This window comes from Hippopotamus amphibius, chromosome 2 (genome assembly GCF_030028045.1).
Source record: "Hippopotamus amphibius kiboko isolate mHipAmp2 chromosome 2, mHipAmp2.hap2, whole genome shotgun sequence".
NCBI lineage: Eukaryota > Metazoa > Chordata > Mammalia > Artiodactyla > Hippopotamidae > Hippopotamus > Hippopotamus amphibius.
The window spans coordinates 3,378,350-3,406,290 of NC_080187.1; the positions used below are offsets into that span (position 1 = coordinate 3,378,350).

At 58.6% G+C, this 27,941-nt stretch overlaps 2 protein-coding genes across 4 annotated transcripts in view; both read left to right on the forward strand.

Annotated features, from left to right (window-relative positions):
- Positions 1-7,436, forward strand: part of COL5A1 (collagen type V alpha 1 chain) — a 159,234-nt gene extending 151,798 nt beyond the window's left edge. For both annotated transcript variants that reach the window (XM_057724520.1, XM_057724522.1), the window contains exon 66: positions 4,795-7,436. In XM_057724520.1, coding sequence (XP_057580503.1) covers positions 4,795-4,941 — 147 coding nt within the window. In that variant the 3' untranslated portion in view covers positions 4,942-7,436. The remainder of the gene's footprint in view (positions 1-4,794) is intronic.
- Positions 7,437-20,555: 13,119 nt separating this feature from the next.
- On the forward strand, positions 20,556-27,008 carry FCN2 (ficolin 2). Of its 2 annotated transcripts, XM_057722632.1 has the most exons (8): positions 20,556-20,708; positions 21,055-21,168; positions 22,677-22,730; positions 23,445-23,477; positions 23,908-24,035; positions 24,534-24,663; positions 25,462-25,596; positions 26,150-27,008. In XM_057722632.1, the coding sequence occupies exons 1-8, from the start codon at positions 20,615-20,617 to the stop codon at positions 26,395-26,397; spliced, it is 936 nt and encodes a 311-aa protein (XP_057578615.1). In that variant the 5' UTR covers positions 20,556-20,614; the 3' UTR covers positions 26,398-27,008. The 2 variants fall into 2 exon arrangements, with proteins under 2 accessions (XP_057578615.1, XP_057578616.1); XM_057722633.1 differs by lacking the exon at positions 23,445-23,477.
- The last annotated feature ends 933 nt before the right edge of the window (positions 27,009-27,941 follow it).

Genomic DNA, 27,941 nt, shown 5'->3' on the forward strand with positions numbered 1-27,941 from the left:
ACGAGCCCCAGAAGAAGCCCTGTTCCTGTGACTGTTTTCAGGCAACACGGGCTCACGAGCACAGGGCAGTCGAGGTGGAGATGTGGGGAGAAACGGGGACTCTGACAGAGGAGAGGCAGGCACGGGGGCAGAGCCTGGGGCAGGCCCGGAGCTCCCCGGCTTCCACGGCAGAAAGGGAAACACTCAGGTTGGCCCCGTCGTGTCAGCGGGTAAAGGGCGCATACTCGTTTCTGGAAGAGGGACCACTCCCTGGAAGGGATGCTGGGAAGATGTATCTTGTGAAGAACAATCTGGGGTGAAAGGGCAGGGGCCCCTGGCCCCCTAATGCAGCTCAGAAGGTTCCCACTCTCTTAAGAGCTTCCTGGGAAGATCTGGGTGCCCCCGTCCCTCTGCCCACCTGAAGCGCACTGCCTGGAAGCTTCCAGCACTGCTGTCTAACTCAGAACCCGACCTCCCAGCTATGTAGGCTCCCAGTACAGGGCGAGCTCGGACGTTCTTTAATCCCACAGTCCAAAGTCCTCTCCCTCTGGCCCAGTGCCTCCTGGTGATGCGGGTGTGCTGTCTGCATCTGGGGCAGCTGCCCACTGATTAGGCCTTTGAGGACATCACCAGCGTCCATGAACCCAACACACGAGGAGCACTCCTTACTCCTGGGTGAGAACCGCTGATCAGGGTCTTCACTTCATTTTGTGGGTGCAAAATGGAGGTCTGGTGACTTGGCAAGACCCTCAGGGTGTGGCAGAGCTGAGTCTTCTCATTCACACTGCAGCATTCTTCCCACCGTAGTCCCTTCCTGGCATAGCTGCACCTTGAATGCCTCCATCAACGGGGAGCTCACTACCTCTTGAGGCCACCCAGGCCATGGCTCTGAAGTCTCAGTGTTAGGAAGCTCTTCTGAGAATTGAGCCAGAACTCGCTTGCCCATAATTTCCACCTGTCGTTCCTGTTCTGCTCCCTTAAGACGTGCAGAGGAAACCTGGTTCTAGACCAGAGTTTCTCAGCCTCGGGGGCCAGAGGATTCTTTGTTGTGTGTGTGTAGCAGGGGAGTACGAGGGTCCTGTGCATCGTAGGATGCTGAGAAGAATTCCTGGACTTGACCGGCTAGATCCTCCGCCCACTCAGCTGTGACAGCCAGAAGTTCCTCCAGACATTGCCACGTGTGCCCCGGGAGAAAAACTCGCCCTGGCAGAGGGCCACCATTCTACAGGAAGGACAGTCAGAGATTTGGGGGTCGCTCAGAAGGCCAGAAGGACCCAGCACTTTCATCTCCCCCAAGGGAAGCCAGCCTGCTGCCCCGGAGCCCCGAAGCTGAGATCCACATGTCATCTAGACCATGAGCTTCTCCTTGAGAAAATCACCAACACAGATGCAGTTAGCTACCCCGACACCAGGAATCCTGGCGGTCACTTCTGATCTCCGTGGTGGTCCCCTGGGCGTCTCCGATGCAGGGGCAAGACTTAGCAACATGGGAATATCCGGATTTGGCACTTGGTATTTTTACTTCTGCAAAGAGTCTGTCTTTGAGATGGCGGAGAGATCTTGATGGAGAACCTTGGCTGAGCAAGCAGGCAGGGGAGGGGTCCGGGGAGGGACGGGTGGGGAGAGCGGGTGGCAGGGCGTGGGGCGCTTCCGGGATGGCCTGGAGTGGTCCTCCTGCCCGGCCCATCCCGCCCAGCTCCACCACCTGCAGAAGTTCAGCCTCAATTTGCAAAGTCACAGCCCTCCCTCCCGGGTCATCCTGCAGAGAGGCCTGCCTCCCTCAGGGGCCTGCTTGATTCACACTGTAATAAGGGCCAGAGACACTGGGACTCCAATGCGGGGCTGGAGCGGCTGGCTGTGTAGCCTGATGGGCGAGCTGCCGCGCGGGGCGGCCCTGTGCGGAAGCACAAATCATGGGCAGGAGGCCCGAGGAGGCGCGCCCCGTAAAGCCCTGTGTTTGTGCAGCTCTGCGCCCCCGGGGGGCCCTTGCTGGCCGTGATGGTTATTTATGCCTCAGGCATAATGGGGTGAAGGAGCCGTGTGTGCCGCTGCCCGGCTTGCAGACGCCCCTCTGAGTGCTCTGATAATTGGAGCACCGCGGCCCCATCGATCCAGGAGGAATCACCCCGCCAGCGCGGCATGCACCGCCGTCCCTCGTGGGAGGACGAGGCGGACACTGGGCCCCTCCAAGGCCTGTTTGGCCCCCTCCCTGGGGGAGGAGAAGGCCGGGCTGCCTGGCTCGCTGGCAGCTCAGGCCTCCTGTGGCTGAGGCCACGCGGCTCCCCATGAGAGCAGCGGCCCGGGGGAGGCCAGGCCAGCCATCTCACTTGAGTCCCTGCTGGGCAGTGGTCAGACCGGTGAGGGGGCAGAGCTGGGACAGGCGGGGAGGACTCTGGCCCCTCCTCAGTGGACCAGCTGAGGAGGGCAAGGGCTCAGCTTCCTCCCAGGGCTCCATGCCTGAAGGGGCATGGGTGGGCATCCTCTCTGGGGACCCTGTCCAGCCCTGCTGCCTGCCCAGGCCTTCCCGGCAGCTGCAAGGCTGCAGTGGTCCTTAGCGCCTTCCCTGGCAATGCCCCCCAGGCCGCGCCGGCCCCATGTTGGAAGCCCATGGCATCGGTGCCCTCGAGCTCCTGGCCGCCAGAGCAGGTCCTTCAGAGGAAGGCCGTGAACCACGTGTGTCAGAATTGCCCGAGGTGCGTCTAAACCACGCAGATGCTGCATCGCACCCTAGGCCTCCTGAATCCTGTCGCCGGGATGGGCTGGAGGCAGCAGTGCTAACAAGCTCCCCGGGGGATGCACATTGGCTCTTAGGTGTCCATCCAGCTTTAAAGTGTTCCCAGCTTGGCCTGCTGCGGGCAGCAGCGAGTGCTTTGGTTAAGGCAGGGCTGTGGGCAGGACGAGTCTGCGGGGTCAGGGAGACTCTGCAGCAGGCGATGTCCTGAAACTCACAGAGCTCGGTCTGCAGGTGCCTTCGTGGAGGCCCGACCGGGAGCCCCGCCCCGCCTCCATCCTCCCCGCCTCCGTGGAGCTCGGGTACCATCCTCCAGCAGAGAGCGTGTTAGTTCCCCACAGCTTGTTACAAATTGCCCTCCAAGTTTAGTGCCTAAAACAAGAAATGTTTGTCATCCGACTCAGTTTCCGAGGGTCAGGAATCTGGGGCGGCTGAGCTTGTGTCTCTCCCGGTCTGCTTGAGCTGCTGTCACAAATCACTGCAGACCAGGGGCTTCTCAGCCACAGGGAGTTGTTTCTCACGGTTCTGGAGGCTGCATGCCAGAGCCGGTGCCAGCTGTCGGGTTCTGGTGGGGGCCCTCCCCTGGGTCACCAATGGCCACCTTCTTGCCATGTTCTCATACGGGGTTAAGAGCTAGCTTTCCAGCCGCTTCTTAAAGGGGCGCGAATCCCATTCACGAGGCTCCACCCTCATGACCTAATTGGCTCCCAAAGGCCCCACCTCCCAACACGGTCCCACTGGGGATAAGGCTTCCCCTCCTGGAGCTGGGGGCCACACACGGTCCCTAATGGCGCTGTGAGGTTGCTGAGCTGCTGTCGTGTGAAGGTGCCCTTGTAAGCCTGTTCCTCACCACGTGGGCTCCCCCCAGGGAGTGATCCCCGGGGAGTACGGGGGCCGGGGCCGTCGCAGAGGCTGCCACCTGGAGAGTGGTGGCCACTTCACAGCAGCTGAACTCAGTGAGTGCCTCCCCAGGGCCACGCAGGCTTTATGTGGGCACCCAGGTGATGCTCACGTCCTCCCCCAGAAGGACGCACCCACGCCGTCCTGCAGCAGGGGAATGAGGCCCCGGGAGCTGCTGCCTTCTCCCTTGCTGGCCACCCCTCACTGGAGATCAGACAGTGGAGGGAGGGCCTCCCTGGGGCCGGATCCGGCTGAGGGTGTGCCTGGTCCAGTGCGAGGTGGAGAAGGCGCTGGTCCAGGGCAGATGGGCAGACCGCGTGTCTTGGGGGAATTGACGGGGGTGGGGCCAGTGCATCCCTGACACGTGTCCTGATGCTCGGAGTTGGGCGTGGGTGGCTGTCTGACCAGGGTGGACTTGCACCTTCACCCCCTGCATTCTGGGAGATGTGGCTGGCGGGGAGGGATGACACCACCCCGGGACGGTTCTGTCCCCGCGCCTGGGGCCCACTCTCCTAATCGGAAGGTGGGGCTTACTTCTCCCGGGGCGGCGCTGAGCGTGAACTCAGATGCTCACAGGGATGAACCAGGTGGTCCGAGCGAGGGAGGGGCTGACTCATGCCAGCAGGTGCCCCTTCCCCGAGCTCGCCCATCCCTGCGTGCCTCAGTTTACCTGCTCCTTCTCTGAGGGTGGGCACGGTTCCCTCCTCTCCTCGAACCTGTGAACGCAGATTCCTCTGACTTCCTAGCGCGACCCAGCGTGCTGATGCCCGGGGTGGGGCGGTGATCAGCTCTCGCTGTCTTGGGGTTCTCAGGATTCTTCATCTTTGAACGAGGGGAGTCCCTGGGGTGGATGTTTCAGGGGAGCCATGTTCCTGGCAGGGCTGCCTTGGGGCAGATCCCTGTGGCTCGATGGGGATGTCCCAGCTGGCAGGGGGTGGGGGGGCCCATGGGTCCAGATGGGCTACGGACCCTCAGCACAGCCTCCCTACCCTCGCTCCCATGGCGCTCCCGAACCGTGGGGGGTCAGGTGGGCATCTTGGGGTGAACTCCCTGCTCCCCACAGCTTGTCCTGCTGTGGGTGGGTGTTCGGAGCCGGGGCGGGTGCGGCGGGCGTGGCAGGCGTGGACAGGCGGTTCGTCTCGGGGCCCCCGCTGACCCGCATCCCTCTGTCTCCCCTTCCCCAGACAAGGAAAGGGTATCAGAAGACGGTTCTGGAGATCGACACCCCCAAGGTGGAGCAGGTGCCCATAGTGGACATCATGTTCAACGACTTCGGTGAGGCGTCACAGAAATTCGGATTTGAAGTGGGGCCGGCTTGCTTCCTGGGTTAGGAGCCGCGAGCCCGGCCCCAAGAGCAACCTCGTGACCTCAGCGCGCCGCCTGTGGGTGTCCTGGACAGCGAAGGCCCCGCGTCCCTCCCCGCCGTGCCGGGCCCGCCCCACACCCAGAGAGAGCAGAGGGACAGAGCCGAGTCCCCACCCCGGAGCCGAATCACATGACCTAGATGCCCCGCAGCCGCCCACTTCCTCCAGCCCCGTTCCGTCTACACCACACGCCCCAGGGAAGGGAACGGGGCCCACGCGTCCTGCCCCCGGGCCCGTGGATCCTGTTCACGGAGGGCCCACGGGGGCTGGGGTGGGGCTGCAGTATTTGGAGGTACCTTTTTTTTTTCCGAAAAAGTTCAACTTGAAGATGTGTATTTCCCCGACCTTCAAAAATTGTTCCGAGGCAAGCCTTGTAAAGGTCACCCCCCCCCCAGAGCCTCCGTTTTTAACAATATCCATTCACAGGCCAAACGTCATCCCGCACGTGCCTTCCCAATGGATTAAAGGTGCTTTTGTTTTTGTGAGTTTTAAGTAAATATTTGTATTGTATTGTCATAAGTGTTCAGTGTCCCTGACTTTCAATCATGCCTGTAAACCCCGCTTTGGTCCCACTGGGAGAACTGGGAAAATGGGTGGGGTGTCCGTTCTGGGATGCAGCCCACAGCGCCGCCTGCTCAAGGACATGTGATAAATTGGAAATTTGCCAAGTGCCGCGAGACTTCACCCCACCATTTATAAAGCAGGTGCCAGTGCCCTTTTCAGACAAGTCTTTGAGTAGCTCTGGATTTTCTTTTTTTTTAAACGGGGAGAAAAAGAAAAAGAGGTTTTATACTTTGCCTTCTCCACATGTACTTAGAGGAAAATGCAGGCTTAAATTAATTTTAATAGCTTCCCTTTTCCATGTTTCTTCCTGCAGAGCCTGATGGGAGAATGTCCAAGGCAGGGAAACCACATTTTCTGTAGATGATAATTAAATGAAAATTGGTGCTTATTTTTACACTTCTCTTTCGTGGTGCTATCTGTTAAGATCTCCTTGAAGGTGACACTGGGGGTACCTGCCATGCCTCGTTCTTCCATCTTTCTCCATCCTGGCTGTTGCCTCCACCATCTGCGTTTTTGCCAAGGATGTTAAGATAAATGTGGGTCACCTTCCCTCCCATGGCCCCGCTCTCCTCCCAGACAGCAGTGAAGCCGCCCCAGGCCAGGTACCAATCTTAGGCTGTGCATCTGTGATCTGAAAACACACACACACACACACACACACACGACACAGGGTCGCTTCCTGCATGGTCCACGGTGTAACGATGGCGGTTTGTATTCGGTTGCCGAATGTTTGTGGTGCTAATTTCTGTGTTTGTTGCAAGAACTGAATTGAAGCAGCGTGTGGCCTCTCAGCCGGGCTGCCTTCGGTGCGGCCTCAGCAGACAGACAAATGTGCAATGAACTCTGTGAGTCCCTCCGGGGTCGCAGGTGGTGCCTTTTCCCCCCATGAAACCGATTTGGATTTCCATCTGCAAATGTGCTGGGTGCGGGTCTCAGCCGTGCGGGCGCTCGGAGCCGGCCAGGTTCTGTCCGGTACTGGTCCTTCTCCCCGAGTGAGGGCGAGGCCTTGCAGGGCTGGCAAGGAAAGGCGATCCCTTTACTGTGAAAAGCTGCCCTCGTGCAATGCCCTTTCCTTCCACGATGGGAGAAGCAAGACGGGCCCCGGAGCCCTGCGCAGCGCCCCCCGGGAGGAGCTGTTGACAGGTCCCGGCTCTGGTGCTGTTCTCCGCCCTCCGCGCCCCATCGGACCGTGGTTCCAGCTTCAGAAACCACAGCAGAGCAACCCAGGGGTAACAGCACATCACCCACGAGGATTTCTTGAATTGCCCTGGAAACTGAGTCTTGCTCTTGCCAAAGAAAAGTCTGGCTTCGAGATTCTTCCGAACCCAGGATGCCAGCATCTGCCAACGACCCTCTCCTTCATCTCCACAAAAAGCCATATCGGAGCATCGCCCGACGGCGCCCTGTGGGTTTTGTCTAGGTCATGTGATTCCACTTTGATTTCTCATCCCACCTGAGTTCTCCTTTTATTCTGTCAATCTTTTCCTCCATTGGACCCTTCAAAGCTGTTGTAATTTGTACTGAAGTCAAAGTGTGTCCTGTTCTCCCCAGACCACTTAGCTATGGTATATTGCAATAAAATTACTTCTTATATTTGCAGAAATTCTTTTGGCGTAATTTTATTTTTTCCCCCTCATCTATATAATTGGACACATGTTGACAAAAAGAAAAAAGAAAACGCTCAGAAGAAACCTGTGGTAAAGATTCTAGGACGTTAGGCCCTCTAAAATACAATGTCGAGTGACACATTGTACATTTCCTAAAAATCCGATAGACGTGTTCATACGTTTTAACTGTAATGCCCAGGAAAGGGTGTTTTAAACTATTTTAAACCTGTGTAACAGAGGAAAAATTGTAATAGTTTTTCAATAAATCAAGAGTAATGTTTCCACCGTAAACAGATGTGACCTGCTGTCTTCTTAAGTGTGACCAGAGCCCTCCCCTGCCTTAAACCCCTGTGTGACACCCCACCCCACCCAGTCTCAGGGCAGTAGAAACTCTCGGAATCCTGGCCACGGTCACAGAAAGTGCAAGGAAGGCACTGCCCAGGCCAGCCACCAAGGGAGCTCTTCCTCGGGGGAAGTGGCAGTGGGCGTCCCGCAGACAGAGTTGTGCCCGGGGGTGCCCTTGGGCTGTGGTCAGCCCTCCAGGCTTCCTGGGGAGTTTCCACAATCCTTGGGCATCCTGACCTTGACCGTGTGAGGGCCTCCCTCTCACCCAGCGGAGGTGGCAGGTCCCCAGGCTCCCTGCTGTTGTCCAGCTACGGAGCTGGCCGATGCTACCCGGCCCCCTGGCTGGTCCTGGCCATTGACCCTGAGCGTAAGTAGCACGTGGCTCTTCCAGTCTGACATACTGGTTCCCTCTTGCGTGTCACCAGCCACGTTCCGGAAGTGGCTGTGTCCCCAGCGGGTTCCCGGAGGGAGTCCCCGGCCAGTCCACCGTGAACTTTCAGCATGAACAGGAAGCACGCTACGGTTGCTTCAGCCGTTGATGTCAGGGGTTGTTGTTACTGCAGCAAAACCTAGACCCAGTGGCTCTCAAAGTGTGGCCCATGGGCCTTCAGTAAGGGCATCAGCACCTTGTCAGGAATGCAGACTCCTGGGCCCTGCGCAGACCTGAATCAGACACCTCCGGGGAGGCCCCGTCATCTGTGTTTTGACAAGGCCCGCAGGTGATCCTGGTGTTTGTGCGGGTTTGAGGTCCACAGGCCTGGACGAACCGGATGGGAAAGTGAGACCAGAAGTGGGCAGTTCCTTTTAAAACACCACGTCGGCAGGTCCCCTGCCAGGGGGTGGAGGCGGGAACTGTCGTCAGAGGATGGAAGGCTCCCTGCCTCCAGGGCCAGAGCAGATGGTCAGATGGCTCTCTGCTGCCCGGGCGAGCTCGCAGGCCGGTCAGGGGCAGCAGCGTGTGAGCTGGGAAGGGGTCGGCACCAGGACACTGACTCGGGCCGCTGGTCTCGGCTGCACCGGCGCAAAAGGAAACAGAGTCCGCAGATTCGAGGGTTTTCAGGGCTGCAAGAGGCAACCGTTTCTCAGCATCAGCGTTTAAAGGTGAAATTGAGAAACACTCTGGAGGCTGATCGCCCATTACAACTCGTCCGTCGCTGGTCTGAGCCGCACATTCGTTTTGTTTGAAACCTCGGCCTGGATTGCAGTGGCGCCTAATAAGTGACTCAGGAAACAGTGAGGTGCTCCCATCAGAGCGCGACAAGTCAAGACGGGGGGCGGGGCAGGCGGGGGTGTGGGAGCTGCAGGCCTGGGCGCCGGTTCCTGGAGCCGCATGAAATACGACAGGCGGGAAGCTGATGACCCGGACGAGAGGGGTCCTGCAGGGAGAGCCGCCAGCCTGGCCCGAGGAGTCAGTGACTGAGACTTACAACGACCCGCAGGCCCCCAGGGGCTGCACTGGCCCACAGGTGACCCGAGGGGCTGGGCGAGGGGGGCCGGGGAAGACCAGGGGCAGCCTCCCCCCACTGGAGGCAGGTGCTCAAAGGTGAGCCCTCTGAGCCTCGGAGAAGGGTGGGAGGAGGCTAGTGATTAAGATCGTGGCGTCCAGAGTGAGACCTATCTGGGGAGAGACCTTGCAGAGCCCCCACTTCTCTGCGCCTCCTCCCTCGTCCTGGAGACCTTGCAAACGAAAGCACCTGCCTGTAGGCTGGGCTGGAGGATGAGAGCCTGCAGGTGCTGGTGCAGCTGAAGCCTGGAGCCCAGCAAGCGCTCCCACCTGTGCATCCCCGGGGATGGGAGCAGTGAAGCTGGACTCTCTTGGGTACCGCTCTCCTAGCCCCAGGGCCCCCCGCCCCTGCACCATCCATCACACCCCCAGCGACCGGTCTGCAAGAGCTCACCAAGCCTCTGCAGCTGCCCCCATCGGGGCTGGGTCTTCTGGAGAAGTGAGCAGAGACCTCACACCAGGACTTTGCTCCCTGTCTTGGGAGAGGTGAGATCCGTGGAAATGATGGTGCCAGCCTGGGTTGAGTATCCGCAGCTCACAGCATCTGTCTCGGAAGTCCTGGAAAGACTGCTCCCGGAACCCCCGCAGGAGCTGGGTAGCCGCTGGCCGCTGGTTTTCAGCATCCCCGCAGGGCTGTGGTAGTCCATGCTGGATGAGGGGAAACACCCGTCCCCACAAAGGAGCAAGCAGGCCATTGTTCACCGTCTGGAGCTGGAATTAACGCAAGCCTCCCATGTTGGAAAAGATGTCCTCAGTGCTCTTTACTTCAGCACTGTTGCCCTATGTCCTAGGGTGTCTTTGGTGTGGCAGGGAGGAAGGGAGGGAGGGAGGGAGGAAGGAGGAGGGGAAGTATATGCACACCTGGTTGGGATGGGGTAGAGGGCTCTGCCAGGAGGCCTCTGTTGCTGCAGTGCTGGGGCCCCTGGGCTCCAGATCTTGGGGCGCATGTCCCTGCATATCTGCCAGGGCTCTTGGCCTCCAACAGTTGAGCCTGCCTCGGGCAGTGCGCCCATTTGGATGGTAGATGGGCGTGGAGACACCTGTCTGTCTCAGCCAACCTGTCTGGCTGGGGCCCAGGACAGTTGGGGTCCCACTGATTTCTGGGTCCAGGTCAGGCTGGCGGCTGAGCAGGGGCTGAGCCCAGGAGAGCCGGCTTCTCACCTCCTGCTGGGAGCGTCCCACGTCTTCTCGGGGGGTAAGGGGTGAGGGAGGGAGGAAGGGCAGCAGCAGCTCCAGGGGTTTTCTATCAGCTCCCCATCTGCCTCCCTTGTCCGAACCTCCCCCTCCCACCCCCAGAGTTCTGCCATCAGACACTCACTTACTCATTCATTCATTCAATGACACTTTATTGAGTGCCTGCTGTGTGCCAGGCATTGGCATCCAAAAGGGGGGTGACAAGGACCTCAAATGGATACAGTGTAGACGTACTGAAAAACGTCTACAGTTGAAAACACAGTAACGTGGAAACGCAGAACAAGGGCAAACAGAGCCTGGTGATGTGTCAGGACTCAGGCTGCACGGCCCACCGGCACCCGGGGAGGGCGCAGGAGGCAGGCATGCCCGCGTGGAAGTGGCGCACATCTGCCTGGATGTCCTCCGAGAAATGGCCCAGGCGATGGGAAGGCAGGACTCAGCTTGTGCGCCAGCCAGGAAAATGTCACTTTCCAGTAATCCCCCAGGAGTCAAACCTTCAACAAAAACATCCTGCTTTCTTTTTTTTTCTTTTTCCAAATTGACAGGTGGAGATCGCGTAGAGTTGGGAGAAGTCCAGTTCCCAGGCATATGTTGGGAACTGACGTGTTCGACGGTGCAAGAATCTGGCTTCACTTGGGACTTTCTCAAATTCATTTTAAAACTAGAAACCACCGGACTGGGAGGCCTTGATGGTTAGGACGAGCCAAAAGACTAATCGTGGGAGACACACCAGGAGCCACACTTTCAGCATTCATGTTGTTTATTGCCACGTACCAGAGTACCCCCAAACGTAGCTGAAAACAACACACAGGCATCCTCTGACATTTCTGTGGGTCAGAAACCCGGACAGGGCCGTCGGGTCCTCACGTCAGAGTTCCTAACAAAACTACAAGCAAGGTATCGCATGACTGAGGTCTCATCTGGAGACCCGACGGGGGACAGATCCCACGAGGGGTGTGTGTGTGAGATGCGTGTGCAAGTCCTGGGTGTGCTGCTCATTGACGCTGAGGCCTCAGGCACGTTTCTAACCCCTCACGCGGGGGGACAGGTCAGAAGTGAGACGTCCAGCTGCCCGGTTTCCACAGCTGTAAAATGCTTCACCGGGCTCCGGGGTCAACGGCGATCACGCGTGAGAAGCACTCTGTCCGGGGCCTCAGCACCTCTGCCGTGTGATAGCTCTGCTTCTTCAGCATCCACCACAGCCGTGCACTCCCTGTGCGCAAGCCCAGGGACCTCAGGATGCAGGGATCTCGCCTCTGGTGTTCATCACTGGGCGATCTCTATGCGCCCTGGGCTGGGAAGTGAGCAGATAGAGGGAAGAGGAGGACATCCTGCTTCCCACGCGCTGAGGTGCATCCCAAGACACCGGACTCCTGGCCGCCACTCCAGGGAACCACCCAGAGGCGACCGAATCCACAGGCTGAGGGGCGGCTCTGCTGTGAGTGGGCGGGAGGGGGCAGGAGGACGTGCGTTGGAGCCTTGGACAGGACGTGGAATCTGGAGAGGAGCAGAAGATGTCTTTAGAATTCCTCGTGTGTACCTCTGTGATGTCTGGCTGTCTGTCTGTCTGCCAAAAGACGGTTGGAATGCTCCTCACTAGAGGGGGGCCCTTTGCACCTGAAGGTCATCCTCTGCAGCTGACATTCCAGAAGACGGGAGAGGAGCGTGAGGAGAGGTGGGTCCGTGCCTCTGCAGAAAGAGCCCGCTTCCCCCCACGGGAGCCAGAGCAGCCTGGCGGGGGGCGCTTGGGGCGCACACCTCCAGTCCACCTTGATGCAGCCCCCACCTTGGCCCACGGCAAAGGCCACAGGGCTGTGAACAAGGAGGAGATGCAGGCCCTGCCCTCAGGAGCCCCATGCAGGCGGAGGTCCACGTGCACGTGGACATGGGGCTCTCGGGGCACACCGCTCATCTCTCGAGCTGTGCTGCCCGCGAGGCACCTGCGCGCTGTGACGAGGGGGCACAGAATCACGGAAGAGGGGGGGTTCCCACAAACGCCCATCCCCAGGAGACTTCCTGGGGGAGAGGATTTGGGCCAGGTCTGGACCATGAGTTGGATCTGAGGCCCGTGATCCTGCCTGTCGCCCCTCGGCTCAGGGAAGGCCCCCGCCCGGGCTGGGTCCCTCCCTCCGGGGGGCTCCCTGGTGGCTGACAAATGTCCTGAGCCCCCCCCCCCCACCGCATCCACTCCATCCCTGGAGCCCCGGGACTCCGGGTGCCGCGCCGGCTTCCCTGAGTGCTGCCGCTGCAGCTCTGTGCGGGAAACACACAAAGCCCAGCCTGCTCCCCCGACCCGGCCCGGGGCCCTGGGTCAGGTCCTGCAGTCCTGCTCCCCGGCCCCCACGGCGGGCTGGGCATCGCTCAGGGCGGTGCCTGGCAGGTCACACAGGCGGCACGGTGCGTGGGCTGTGATCGCCCCGCGCTGTACCGGGGGCCGAGGCTGCCTTTAGAGGCAGAGGCTGGTAACATTGTCAGCGAGAGTTCAGCTTGGCCCAGGCTTTGCTACTGGTGACAGTCAGCTGAGAGTGGAGTGGACGGTCCAGCAGGGCCCCACGGCCAGGCTCCTGGTGGCACAGACGGCATGGATCCGGGGCTCCAGGCCTGGGGCTGCCGGCACCAGGCCATACGAGGGCTTTGGAGTAAAGGGGGAGAGGGGACAGTGCTCCCTCATCACGCTCACAGAAAGCCCCTGCAGTCAGCGGTCAGGGCCTGGAAGCCACTGGAAAGTGCTGGCCGAAGCCTGCGCCTGGGCCACCTGGAAGTTTTGTTAAAACATAGGTTCCTGGGCCCTCCTGCCCCCCAACCTCTGACTCGTCAGCTCCGGATGGTGGCGAGAACTCATAATTCCAAACAGTCCCCAGGCGTCCGGCTGCTGCTTGGAACACACAGGAATTAGTATTGGTAGCTCTTCCGGTCTTGACCAGCCTGGCCACAGAAAAGCCAGGTGCCTCCTGCATGCTGGATTTTGCTGGATTTTACAAAGGCTCAAGTGTATACCCAGATCCCCTCCAGCCCCGGCTCCCCTGATGCTAAAATTCCACTCTAAAGAAATTTGTTCCTTTTGTATCAAACGCATCTCTTTAAAATGCAAGTCTTTCGAAGACTTGAAATGTGCTTTTTCGTATCAGTGATCCTTTGGTAGAAATCAGTTGGAAAACCTGATTTAGAGTGGCATTTGGTGCAGAAAGACAGAGGCTGAGGAGGAAGGGAAAGTATGCAGGGCCCCTCTGCCTCTTCTGGGTGGAGGTGACAAGGGTGGGGTCGATTTCACCTCTTTAACGCTTTGTCACAGGAGGAGGGGGTTTGGTCTCCTGCCTGAGACCCTGGTGGACATGACCACAGACGGGGCACATCAGGCCCGCACATGGTGTTTGTTCCACCCTGGTTGGCCTCATGTCCCCTCTGGGATGACGCTGATGGGGACTCAGCCAGAAGAGAATGAAATGACCTGACGAGAAGCAGTTTGCAGGTGAGGGAGGGAGGGAGGAGGGGCACCGCAGCTGAGCCGTCACCGTAAGATGAGTCATGGGCAGGGACACACGCACCGCGTGTTGTGATGAAAGCATCCCCAGGTTGGCCAGAGGACAGAGAATAACGAAGATGACGAGAGTGCGGGCCTGGTCCAGGTGTGACAGAGGGTGGAACACTTTTCCGCGGTGGACAGTCTGTCCAGGGAGAGGTTTGGGGAGCAGGAGATGGACGGGACCAGGGCTGAACTGTGGAGTCGTGGACCTGACATCTCGGTGTGGAGGGAGCGTGGAAGGCACAGAGGCCCGGTAGAAGGTCCTTCAGTGGCGCAGCGGGGAGAAAAGGACATGAACAAAGGAGGGATCCCCGTGCCCTGCACCCATGACGTCCCACTTGCTGCACGCAGGGGGGATGTTGGTCTTCCTGCAGCATCTCCTACCAGTGATCTCCTCTTTACCGTCTCGCACGCCCCGGCCTCCTTGCTCTTCCTCAAATCCACCAAGATCTCATCCTGTTGATCTGAGACTCTCCCACGAAACGTGACATATCCAACCCGTGCCTCTCAGCTCCTTGCTCAAATGCCACCTCTTCTAAGAGGCTTTGTGGAACTCAGAGCTTAAAACAACTTACCCTCCAGACTTCTAGGTTCTGATCATTAGAAGATGGCTTACATTGTATTAACCCTCCTGCCAACAAAACAATAAAGTCTAGAGTATCTGTGAAAATACAGCTATCAGAAGGCAATAGAGAAGGACTAAAAGCAGATAGAAGCTAGATGTGGGGTAAGATCAACAGTAACTCTGACCTTCTGAGGGCCCTTCCGGCCCATGGGATGCAGGGGTAGCATCGCTCAAGCAGATGAGGCTGTCTCATTGGGCTGGGGACTTGGATAAGAGACCAGGCTACCAGCTGGGAAGTGTGTGTGTGGCGGGGAAATCCTTAAAAAGGGGAAGATTCCAGATCTGCTCCAAACCCTCTCCTGTCCCTGGCTGATGGTTGACCCGAACATGCATGAGGTGAGATGCCCATGATGCACTGGGGGGAACCCGCTGGGAGGCCGACACAGCTGAGCGGAGATGTCAGCACTGCCCAGTATCGGGGGACAGTTTAAGTTCCAGTCCCATCATTGATTGCTTGATTGAGCGATTGACTGCTTTTGGGTCTCCCTCGCTGCGCGCGGGCTTTCTCTAGTTGTAGAGAGTGGGGGCTACTCTTCGTTGTGGTGCGCGGGCTTCTCATTGCAGTGCCTTCTCTTGATGTGGAGCACGGGCTCTAGGCGCTTAGGCTTCAGTAGTTGCGGCACACGGACTCAGTAATTGTGGCGCACGGGCTTAGTTGCTCCGTGGCACATGGGATCTTCCCAGCCCAGGGTTCTAACCCGTGTCTCCTGCGTTGGCAGGCAGATTCTTAACCACTGCGCCACCAGGGAAGCCCCAGGTCCCATCATTTTGGATGGACTTGATAAACACCTCAGGCTTTCCCCAGGGAGCCCAACCCTTAAGTAGAAGGACAATATCCCAGGGCTGAAGCTTATCCCTGGGATTAAGCACAAAATAGAGCCACCGTAACAAGCATAGAGCCGAGCTCAAAGTGATCCCACCCACCGGCCTGCCTGCACCACACTCAGTTCTCTTCCGAGGAAGTGCTCAGAATTCAGAGTCTCTGTAACACAGCATCCACACTATGTGACGCAGAATCGAGATTCACTAGACACACAAAGGAAGGAAAACATAACCCACAGTCAAGAGGGGAAAAGTCAGTAGAAACAAATGAGCAGGTGCCTCAGACGGCAGCATTTCAAAATAAGCAGGATACATGTTACACAGTATATGAGACAAGACAGACATAATGCGTAAAGAAATGGGGGTTTCAAGAGAGAGAAGAAAACTAAACATGAACCAATCATAAATATAAGAAGTAAAAGTTGCAATAAAAAATGCACTGGATGAAGGAGACAGACAGACAGCCACTGGCACGTGAAAAGATGCTCATCATTGCTAATTGTCAGAGAAATGCAAATAAAAACTACCATGAAGTAGTACCTCACACCGGTCAGAATGGTCGTCATTAAAAAGTCTACAAATAATAAATGCTGGAGAGGGTGTGGAGAGAAGGGAGCCCTCCTACACTGTTGGTGGGAATGTAAATTGGTGCAGCCACTATGGAGAACAGCATGGAGGTTCCTTAAAAGTGTAAACACAGAGTTACCATATGATCCTGGGCATATATCCAGAGAAAACTCTAATTCGAAAAGACACATGCACCCCAACATTCACTGCAGCACTATTTACAATAGCCAAGTCATGGAAGCAACCTAAATGCCCGTCGACAGATGAATGGATAAACAAGAAGTGGTACGTATATACTATGGGAAACTACTCAGCCATGAAAAGGAATGAAATAATGCCATTTGCAGCAACATGGATGGACCTAGAGATGATCACACTAAGTGAAGTAAGCCAGACAGAGACACACAAATATCATGATACCGTTTACATGTGGAATCTAAAAATGATACAAATGAACTTATTTACAAAACAGAAACAGACTCACAGACAGAGAAAACAAACTTATGGTTACCAAAGGGGAATGGGGGCAGGGATAAATTAGGAGTTTGGGATTAGCAGATACAAACTATTATATATAAAGCAGATAAATGACAGGGAACTACATGCAATATCTTACAATAACTTAAAGTGGAAAAGAATATGAAAAAGAATATATCCATCAGCGTAACTGAATCATTGTGCAGCACCCCAGAAACTAACACAGCGCTGTGAATCAACTCTACTTCAAAAAATATTTACAAGAAGAAAGATCACTTGTTGCCAAGCGGATCCACGTGAGCAGGAAAGAGGAAGGAAGTTCTTCAGGCGGATGGGACTTGATCCCAGATGAAAATGCAGATTCTTAGGAAGAAGCAACGGGTGACAGAAAGTGAATACGACGAGAGGTGTAAAGTACTCTTTTTTTCATTTAAAAGTGTTGTTAAAAGACTTGAAATTTTAAGACCAAAATAAGGAAAACGCGTTGTGTGGTTGAACTATAGGTAGAAGCAAATTCTACAACAGCAGTAGTAAGAAGGATTGGGAAGGGTTGGTACGTGATGGGCGGAGTCCCTTGAGAGGGGTGGTATCCATTTACAATGTACTCCCTGGGCAACCACGCAGTGAAACGCAGAGGAAGAACCCCAAAGTCAAGGCAGAGACAGAATGAAACGTTAAAAATGCTCAACCAATCCAAAGGAAGCAAAGCACAAGGGAACGATGACGGGGTGTAAACGGAACAGGACGACGGTAGACCCAGCACGAGGATGCCGGCAACCACGCTAAGTGTCAATCGGCTGAGCATAGATGAGAACAGCAGGCACGCCTATACGCTGCTCTTGGGAAACGCACTGTGAAGGGCAGGGCAGAAGTCAATGAAGGAAACACACACACTGAGCAAACAGAAACCTTGAAAAATGCACTCTCCGGAGGAGTCCCAGCCCATGGTCCCCTGTTCTCAGCAGCACCTGCCGGAAGGGGCTCCCTGGTCACACAACCAGGCTACTTCCCCAGGACCTTGGTGGCCAGATGGGGCCGTGGTCCAGGGCGGGCGGAAGAAAGGGGGTGTGGAAGGGAGGTGCCTCCCCAGGCCCGATGCCACCCCTGTGGGGCCCTCCGTGCTCTTTCCCGCCCCGCTGGCTGGGATGCACGTGTCCCTCAGGACAGCAGCCGTCTTCGGAAGAAGGCAGGCAGGTGCCGGAGGAGTGTGGGTCTCGGAGTCATTGCCAGGATGGGCGGTGCCGGCCAGGAGCACCCACGTCGGGCTGTTAGGACCACTGTATGCGAGGTCACAGAGATTTCGGGGTTGCAGTCTGATTCACCACTAATGATAGGCTCTGCACGTACCTCCTTTGCAGTGCACGTTGCTTTCAAATTACATCACAGCTCATATTAGTATTACGTGACTGTTTGTCTACTCGACTCTTTTCTGTCTCCCCTCAACAGCACAGGCACCAAGCGTGCAGGGACTCTTCTCTGTTTCCCCCTGTGTCCTGGGACCCAGAGGAGCACCTGGCTCATAGCAGGTGTTCACTAAACATCCCCTTCTCTCTTGCTGATGAGGCCAGTCGAACTGGAAGCCAAATCCCTGTGCACTGGCCCAGGGGCTGCTTCTAGAGCATCAGTGGCTTCAAGTTCTGAAATTCTGGAGCAGGAACAGCCCAAGTGCAAGCCAGCCGACGAGAGGACTGTCATTTTTCAACGTCGCCCTGGATGGATCGTTCCGTTGCTGTGGGAGCAGACTTTCCGCTCCAGCGGGGAACCTCGCAGGGATGTTGGGAATGTCTAATTCCTGTGAAGGGGCCGTTGAAGATGAGCAGGGAAAGGTGCCCTGGACCAGGAGCCCGAGCACTGGCTTCTCAACCCCTCACGGTGGGGACGGAGATGTGTGCCGGGAGCTGGTGTGGGGGAGTCACGCTGGGGGAGGAGGAGGGGAGGGAGGGACGGGGAGGGCCATGAGCATCCCATGGACCTCTCGGGCACAGAGTTCTAATCCTAGCTCATCACGAGCAGGCTGTGTGGCGCCCAGGCAGCATCCTTCCTTCTCTGTGCCTCAGTTTTCCAGTCCTAACGCGAGATGCCCTCAAAGGCACTGCAGCTGAGCAGGGCCTGACCCTTGCCGTGTGGGTCTTTCTCTCCTCTTTGGTGCTTCGCAGCTAAATTTTGTTTCCTTCCTGGCACAGAGGAAGTTACTCAGTATGCTACTGTCTTTTTAAATTAATTCAAGTGCAATGTGTTCAGTTTATTAAAATTAGAACTTCAAAAGTCCAGTGATTCCTTAAGCGTTTAAGTTGGACTTACAAACCTTATTCTATATATAACAGGCACATTTGAATTACTTCACTTAGAGGGCCTGTGAGTGATTCTTGTTCCACTCACTGACTCAGTTAACAGCTTTCAACGTTTTAATTGCATTTTCAAAATGAGTATATTCACATTCGTGATTTCACATCTCAGTTGCCTGCCTTTAACCAAACCTTCTGAGTAGAAGCCAAGTTTTAGAAAGCTACTAATGCGAACATACGAACGTGATAAATTCAGGGGTCTCGACTGTAAACGAGAAGCACAGCACGATTTCCACCTAAGCTCGCTCGCTCGCTCCGTTAATCAAGGTCACGTTTTCGACTGGAATATGAGGTTGTTACTCTAACAGGCCAGATTCTCCTAAATAAGGCCAGCGCTCCAGATTCCAAATGGACATCAGTTTCTTTAGGCCAAAATAATAACATTGTGCGTGTCGGCCTCTCGCCCCATCTACACTCTGTGAGAAGCACAGCCCCGGCGAGGAGGGCAGCCCTCACCCACAGAGCGCAGGTGCCAAGGGGCTTCACTCCAGCCTCAGCTCAGTGGGGTCTCTCTCGCGTGCGTTCTGTCTGCAGAACAGAACATGACAGAGAGGAGTCCCTCTCCCGGCCGAGTCCGCCCCACGGTGGATGGGGTCTCGTGTCTCCTGCTCTAGAGAAGTTCGCATCTCGGCAGCAGAACACGCCCCACCCCTCCACCATATGAGCTGTGGGCGCTTGAAACCAGCAAATACAGGGGAGCCTTCTCTGAACTCCCTCTCTCTGCCTAAAGACACAGCCTCCACAAGAAACTCAGTTGTGAGCCCCTCCCCGGGGGATTTCATCAACCAGGAAGACTGACCCTTGATTACAGGAGAGGAGACCAGAGGTGGACACCACACTCGGACAACTGTCACCAACTAGCCTACCTCCGCCTCCCCTGTGAGGCCCAGGCCGTCCCTAAAACCATTTCCACTCCTCTAGGACGCCTGCCCACCTCTCCTTCCCCTACTGAGATGGTATCTTGTCCTGAATTCTAAGCCGCCTCGGGGAATTACTCATTGCCCGGGGTGTCTCCCACGTGGACAGAGCAGATGTGTTGAGAACCTCCTCTGTACTTTCCTCTCCTTACTCCGTCTTGCATTACGGGGGTCTCTGCTGAGAACACAGAGGGCGGGGGGAACGCTACGTTTCCTCCCCTGCAGAGCAGCGATCATAGACCCAGGCCACGTGCCCATGGACATGGAAACGGTCTCTGATGGGCCCTTGATACTCACGTGAGTTTGTCTGACTTGGGGTCACGATCCCAACACCCCACCTGGACAGAGGCTGTTGGGGTGGGGCTGGGTGCACAGACCTGCCGTTTCCGTCTCTAAGGGGAGTCCAGGTGAAAGATGGCCTGGGGATCTGGCGCTTCCCTAAGAGGTGTCCTGGAGCGGGTGTCAAATGCCCCTCCCCCTGCCCCCAGAGCAATTTAGTGCCCTCCCCCCTCCCCCGCCCCCCAATCTGCTCCACCTCCACGCCGCCGCCCAGGCTGGAGCTGCTGCCCTCTGGTGCACGTCTAGCCTCTTTGTCAAAGTCCCAGGGCCACCCCTGCTCCTCTCCCGCTGCACGTCCACTGCAGTCAGAAGCCAACTGCACACCCAGGCCGGGCAAATTTCCACCGCACACATCCTGCCCTCCTCGCCCCTGCCCTCGAACCACCCTAGACCCCCAGGGGAAATTTCTAAATCTCTGTAGACTTGAAGCCCTTAAAATGTAAATGAATGCCTCAAATCCAGCCCCCTGAGAAGGCCTCAGGTGTGGCTTGGGGAGAGCTGGGGGAGGCGGGGGTGGGGGGGACAGGCCCTTCCCCACACAGGGCCTTGGGGGCCTGGTGGCCGGAGGAAAGTGTCCCTGCCAAGGGGAAACGGGGCCCGGCCACAGGAAGCACAGATGTCAGGTGCTCGGTGAGGAGGATGTGGGCCCTGGAAGAGAACCAGCCGGGGCTACGCCCACTGCCAGTGAACCTACCAGCCAGGGGAGGAGGGGGCCGACCCCAGAGGGAGGGGACACAGGGCCAGAGGTGAGAGTGGGTGGCCACAGCCCTATAAAAGCCGAGGGGCTCCTTCACCAGCAAGGAGCAGAACAATGGAGCACCGTGGCACGGCCGTGGCCAGGGGGCCCGCCGTCCTGGCCATCGCCCTCCTGTGCACCGTGGCCTCCGCCCAGGACACCTGTCCAGGTGAGTCAGACACCAGGTGAGTAGGACCTGACAGCGGTCGGGTCTGCGAGCCGCAGCCCCCGTGCGCTGACCGCTAACAGTGCTGGCCCCATGCCCAGCCCTTCTGGAATATCATCTCCATATTCCTCACCACAGCGAGTTGCAGTCATCACTTTGCCAAAGAGGAGACTGGACGTTTTTGAACACCTCACTGCCAGGCGGGCCCTCCAGCCGAGGCGGTGGCACTGGCCACAGCCAAGGGCCCACGCTGAGGTCGTTGCAGGGCAGATCCCGTTGGCTTGTGGGGCCTGTTGCCAGCTCTCGGGCCCAGGACAGCGCCCTGACGGCCCTCTGTGTCTCCCTGCAGAGGTGAAGGTGCTGGGTCTGGAGGGCTCCGACAAGCTCTCCATCCTCCGAGGCTGCCCGGGGCTGCCCGGAACCCCAGGGCCCAAGGGAGAGGCCGGCGCCAATGGACTGAAGGGTACGTGCTCCGCGTCGAGGGTGGGGGTCCCTGAGCACCTGCTCTTCTCACATTAGACCCCGAGGGGGCAGTGCCCCCCGCGGGTGTCCGGTCGGGAGCCTGGGTCAGGTCCTGCTGCGAGCTGGCGTCTGGGGTGACCCCCGAGGCCCAGCGGGGTCTGTCATTCCCCGAGGAGGGGGCTGGTCTCGGCTCTTCTACGAGCTCACATTTGGGTAATTTTCCGAGAACGTCCGCTCCCTGGTCCTTGATCCAGCACTGCCTTTAGGTGGCCATCGGCAAGAGTTCTAAGCCTTCCGTACCTCGGTATCCTCACCTGAAAGTGGGGGCCACAGCTTTTTCTGTCTGTACCTCGCAGGAGAAAACTGGGGCTCAGAGCCGTCCGGCAGCCCCGGGGAGGGGGGAGCGGGGCCTCGACCCTCTGTGAGGACCCCGGACACGCCACGCCTCTCCCACCTGCGTGCTGGGCCCCCTGGTGGGGTTTTGGGCCCCGAGCCTGGTATGAAGGGCAGGGGAGCACCCAGCGCGAGGGCTGCGTGCCCCCGGCCTGGGTGTGAGTGGCCCCTCCACGGGCCTGGTGGGGGTGCGGCTCTGGAGGCAGGGTGAGCGGCGAGGCCCCCGCCTCACACGTCCTGAGAGGCGTGCAGCTCAGGGGCCGAGGGCGCCCCTCCAGGTCCTGGGGGTGGGAGGGCTGCGTGCCCTCACCACGGTGGGCTCCGGGGGGAGTTTCTGCTGGGGGGACCCGGGAGGAGGAGGAGCCGTTCCGGGGCAGCTGCCCACCAGTGGGTGTGGTTCGTCCGCCCCCAGCTGAATCAGCCCCACCCCTCTGCCCCCCCCCACGACCCCACGACCCCACACCCCCACACCCCCTGGGGAGGTGAGCCCGTCGGCAGGAGGTCCTGCGGCCTTGGCTGAGTCCGGGGCCGCCTCTCCTGACCCTCCCATCGCCACTCGGGTGGAGGGGGAAGGGCCCGGGGTGGTCCGAGCGCCCTGCTAGCACTGATCCTGCAGACCTGGGGGCCTCAGGCTCCTGACCCTCCTCTCTGGAGGTGGAGTCAGAGCCTCCCCGCAGGGACACTTGATTGAGCCCCACCTCCCCTGCATCCAGGGCTGAGCACAGCGCAGGGCCCTCCGCCCTCCCGGAACCCATGGGCCAGAGGCTCCTGTGTCACAGGGTCTCCGAGGACAGAATCCTGGTCCCAAGCCCCCAGCCAGGTGGCCGAGCTCTGGGAGGGCGGCGTGGACCTGGGCTGCTACACAGAGCTCGCCGGGGGACGGCACGCCGGTGGGACCCTGGGGCCCGAGCCGGGCATGCTGGCCGGTCTGCACCGGGTGGCTGCGGGTGCTTTGTCCCTGCGGGCACCATCGGGCTGAGTCCCAGGGCAGCGGTCCTCAGGACACCCCAGCTGGGGTGGGGGGGAGCATCAGGGCTTTACTGCTTAGGGCAGAGACACTCCAGGGGAATTCTTCGGGCTGCCTTTCTCTCAGTGATGTCTCTTTGGAATTTACAGGAGAACGAGGTTCCCCCGGAGCCCCTGGGAAGGCAGGGCCGGCCGGGCCCAAAGGTAACAAAGGCGCTGAAGAGCTAGGACCCCTGAGCAGGATGCCGGGGTCTGTCTACAGGGACGTGAGAGATGAGACAGCGAGAGAGAGACAGGGAGGGAGGCGTTGGAGAGAGATGGGAGAGAGACAGAGAGAGGGAGGGAGGCAGAGGGCAGAGAGGCACCTGTCCTATTTCCTGTTTGCAAAGAGCCTTGAGACAGCGTGTGCACTGGGTCCCGGGTCCAGGGTCCAGGGTCCGGGGTCCGGGGTCCCGAGCAGCCTCTCGTACCCCAGGGAAGACTCCCAGGCCTCCGAGTGCCCCCTGCCGCCCCCTCTGTGGAGCCCCGGGCACGTGAAAGCCGTGTGAGCCCCGGAGCAGGCACGTGGGGTGCCCAGAGCCCTGAGCCTCGGCCGCACCCCCACCTCCCAAAGAGCTGACGCTCCGCCGCCGTGAGCCAGGAGGCCCAGGCCAGGAGGCCGGTGCGGTGGCCCAGCCAGTGCCCCGGGCGACAGTGCCGGCCGCCAGCCCCCAGGCCGCACGTGTGGGGGCCGGGCCAGCCTAGTGAAGTGGAGACTGGGAACCAGCGCTCCCCAGGGCTGGACCCTGGACGCTGCGGGTCCTGGAAAGAGCTGGATGGTGCCTTCCATTCTCTGTGCTGCGTTCTCGGGCCAGTGGGGCTGAGGGGACGGGGCTCTATTTCCCGACGTGGGTCGTGTGTCCTCTCTCCCCACAACAGGAGAGCCGGGGCAGCTCCCGACATGTGCCACAGGTGACTACGCCCACGCCGACCCCTGACCTCAGCCTGGACCTGCTCCCCCAGGGCTGGGGGGAGGTGGACCACAAGGCCGGCAGCACAGCCTCGTGTCCCCACACCCACGGACAGGACACTCTCTGCACATGTCTTACTCCCCAGTTACCCAGGTGGAGGGCAGCTATTGCCTGGATAACTGGAGTATATTCCCGGAGGAGGCCAGGTGCCCGGAGACTAGGTGGGGGCAGCCCTGGGAGGTGGGGATGGCCAGCTAGACAGGGCCTGGCCGTCACAGCTGGGGGGTCTTGGGGGCTGCATCTCTGTCCCAGGCCTCAGAGCCCCCTCCCCCCTGGGCAGGTATCCCTGCTTCTCCCTCCTTCCGCTCCCTCTCCCCCTGTCCTGCCCAGGGCTCCTGGCCTGGTGTCCATTCCCCACCTGCCCTCCCCAGGACCTCAGACCTGTAAAGAGCTGCTCACCAGGGGGCACTTTCTGAGTGGCTGGCACACCATCTACCTGCCCGACTGCCGGCCCCTGACCGTGCTGTGTGACATGGACGTGGACGGTGGGGGCTGGACCGTGAGTGGGGGCGTGGTCCCTGAGATGGCTATGGTCCCTGGGCAGGGGCGGGCGTGCCTGGGAGGCTCGTCTGCTGGGAGATCACTCTTTAGTGGCCTTTGTGACACTGTCTACCCCCCCAGGCTCAGGCTGACCCCGTCCTTTCACTGAGGTCGGGAGAATCGGAAATGTCGGTTGCGGGGGGGTGGCGGGGGCGGGGGGAACACGTGTGGGAAGGAGTCCCGTGGCTCCGGGCTGTGGCCTCAGTCCCGGAAGTGCCCACTCGTCTCCAGCTGTGTGGCTTGGGTTTGTCGCCCACCCTCTCTGAGCCTCCATTTCCTCCTTGGTCACATGGGGGTGCCGCCCTGAGTGTCCCTGAGGTCTTTGATGAGACCCACGTGGGCGTGTTCTGGTCCTGGGCCTGTGAACTACGAACGCTGCTCCCACGTGTGGCTGGGGTGGCCCGGGGGGAGTCGGCGGTAGGGCCCCCATCTCCCCCGCCCTCCCCCTCGTGTGCAGGTTTTCCAGCGAAGGATGGACGGCTCCGTGGACTTCTACCGGGACTGGGCGGCGTACAAGCAGGGCTTCGGCCATCAGCTGGGAGAGTTCTGGCTGGGAAATGACAACATCCACGCCCTGACCTCCCAGGGTAGGGCCACGGCGGGGGCGGGCGGTGGGGGGTGTCTCTGTGGTGGTGGGGCCTGAAATCCGCGTGCCCCTGACCTTAGCCCTGGATCATGTGGAACAGAAGACCCCACTCCTCGCCTCAGGGGTGGTCACTCCTGACAGCAGGAAGGGTTATCACTGTGTCCCATGCACGCCCTGCCTTAGTCTGTCAGAACGTTAGGGTCAGAGAGAGTTAGGACCTTGGGCTGAAGGCTTGATCTGGCCATGATCCATCAGCATCTTAAAACCCGAGTCAGGAGGGACATGGACCATTGGGGTTTGGACCCCGTCCCAGCCGTAATTCCACATCCCGCGAGGTCTCCTTCCCTGAAGCAGCAGCTCAGGGAAGAGGGACCTGACTCTCACCGCATCCCTAGGTCAACCCCGAGCACAGCAACTCCTTGTGGATCTGGAGTGAGGGTAGCACCTGGAGCCTCTGGCTTACCTGCCCCATCATCAGCTTGTGATTGGTCCTGGAGAGGCCACAAAACTGCCCAGATCTCCTCCCCGCTTCACATCCCAGCGCAGGACAATGTCCACTTTGGAGGGAGAGTAATGTGTCCATCCGATGAATACAAGTGAAGGAATATCGGGTGTGGCCAAAGGACCCGTGGGAAGTACATTTCTTCCAGCCCTCATATAACCAAGGGCTTTCTATGGGAACTTGCGGAAACTTGCCTTGGATGCCAAGTTCAGACACCCCCTAAACCCAAATTTCTACCTCTCATGCCTGGAGGCAGAGGGTCCCTTCTGCTGGGACCTAAACGCCTTCTTCCGACAGGAACCAGCGAGCTCCGGGTAGACCTCGTGGACTTTGAGGGCAACCGCCAGTTTGCCAAGTACCGGTCATTCAAGATGGCGGGAGAGAAAGAGAAGTACAAGCTGGTCCTGGGATCCTTTGTCGAGGGCACTGCCGGTGAGGGTCCGCACGGGGCCCAGCAGTGGCCTGGGCTTCAGCTCGGGGTTTGGGGAGCAGAGAGAACCTGCTGAGGTCCTCGCTCTGCCTCTTCTGTGTGATGTTGGTGGGGACTTAACCTCACCAGGTTCTTCGTCCACACAGTAAGGTAATAACTATGCACACCTAAGTGTACCCACAAGGCCAGCATGACCCATGACAAAGTCCAACAAGCCGTGGCATTATTAACTACCATTACTGATGAAAAATGGGGAAGGATGATGATTTAGCCCATTTCCCTGAAGGCTCAGTTACTGGAATTCTCCCCTGAGGCATGAAAGAATTCTCCCCCCTAAGTGAGACGATGCCTGTTAGCTGGCAAGAACAGACTAGATGAGGGGAAACCAAGGCCACTGCCTCAGCAGAGGGATGTTCCCTGGGCTCATGGAGGTGAAACCCCTTGGAATTGTGCAGTGCACGACATGCACACCCGGACTTGGCAGCTCTGACCTGGACCAGTGTCCGGGACTTCCTAGCCCTGTGCACCAATTGAGCTGCTTTCCCTTCCGAGCAGGTGATTCCCTGACGTCCCACAGCAACCAAGCCTTCTCCACCAAAGACCGAGACAACGACAAAAATACTGCGAACTGTGCGGTGCAGTGCCAGGGGGCCTGGTGGTACAACAGCTGTCAAGAGTCGAACCTGAACGGTCGCTACCTCGGGGGGCACCACGAGAGCTTTGCAAGCGGCATCAACTGGAAGTCGGGGGAAGGGTACCACTACAGCTACAAGGTGTCAGAGATGAAGGTGCGTACCACCTAGGGCGGGGCCGGCCGGCCAGGGCCTCCGGGCGTCGCTCCCTCTGCACACACTGCGGCAGGGGCAGCCGGTCCAGAGCCCTCCCCAGGGAGGGGACGCGGGCTGCGCGTCCCTGTCCTCACGGGAGCAGAACAGCAGCAACATGTCCCCTGGGCAGGAGCGTCTCACCCTGTGCCTCCACTGAGTTCTAACCCTTCTGTCCTTCTCGCGAGGATAAGGGAAAACGCGACTCCAGATCTCTCCAGACACACATATTACCAATAAAGACACCTGCTTATCCGACAGCAGATGCACCTTTGTCCCTTCCATGCTCTGATCACCGGTCCTGTGCCCCTGTCTGTCCATCTGTGCACGCGACCTCACTCTGCAGGTGCCCTTTGGGCCGAAGGTACTTCTGATGGTCTGAGACCTGAATTGCAGAGCGGGGGGGCCCCCATGAGGGGCCGAAGGCCAGTCAAGTCTCCCCGCCTCCCTGCCGGCCCAGGGTGCGGTCTGCCTCCAGGCAGTTTTCAAGCTCAGGCTGAGTAGAGGGCTGGAGGCTGAGCCACGGGACCGCACGTGCTAACGTATTTACCCTCAGCCCTTTTAGAAAATGTCCTCTGCACCAGCGGGGAAAGCGGGGTGGGGGGTGGGGTGGGATGAACTGGGAGATTGGGTTGCCATGTATATATTGCTAATAAGAAAAAAATATATCAACTTGTACAATTTAAATATATGCAATTTACTGTATGTCAATTATATCTCAATAAAAGTTCTTAAAAAAAAAAAGAAAGAAAGAAAAAGAAAGTGTCCTCTGACCCCGGGCTCCGAGGTGAAGTGGCTTGTGCAGTCCCAGACTCCTGGCCTCAGCTGTCCCCACTAATCCACGCTGCCCAGACTCCTGGGTGCCCATCACCCATAAAGGGTGACGGTGGCCTGGGAATCCCTCACCACCAGTACAGAAGGAAATGGAATAGGAGGCAGCGTGGCTGATGGGAGGGGTCCAGGAGAGGGGGAAAGTCTGATTTCAGCTGAGCCAGCACAGACCCGCAGGCGGGGAGACGCCGCTTTTCCAGGCAGCCGTCTCTGAGAGATGCAGGTGCTCTCAGCTTGTGAACTTGTGTCTGCTGAGGAGGGTTCCAGCTCTCTCCCCCTGCTGTCTGCCCCCCACACACATCCTCAGGTGGCCAGCCTGTCCTGGCGCTGGCTTGTCCCTAACCCTTGCCTGACTCTTTGGGTCCCCATCAGCCGCTTATGTCTGTTCTGGCAGCCTCACCTGCTCGGAGAGAATCTGGAAAGGTCCAAGGTGTTACTACCTTCCTTGCTCCCCAAGGGTCCCTTAGATGGGCCCTTGCTGGTCTAAGAACCACACAAAACCACAGAGAACATGGCATGTCTGGGATTTTTCTGGGAGAGGGCCTGCAGTTGTCTCATCTGCCTGGAGGCGCCGTGTCCTGAGAACGAGGAGCCACCGTTCCTGGAATCCATCCCGCTCCTGCCCCTCATGCTGGCCCGGAGGCCTGAGAGAGCCAGTGCCCCAGTGCCGGACAGAGAGGGGTGGGCCGGGG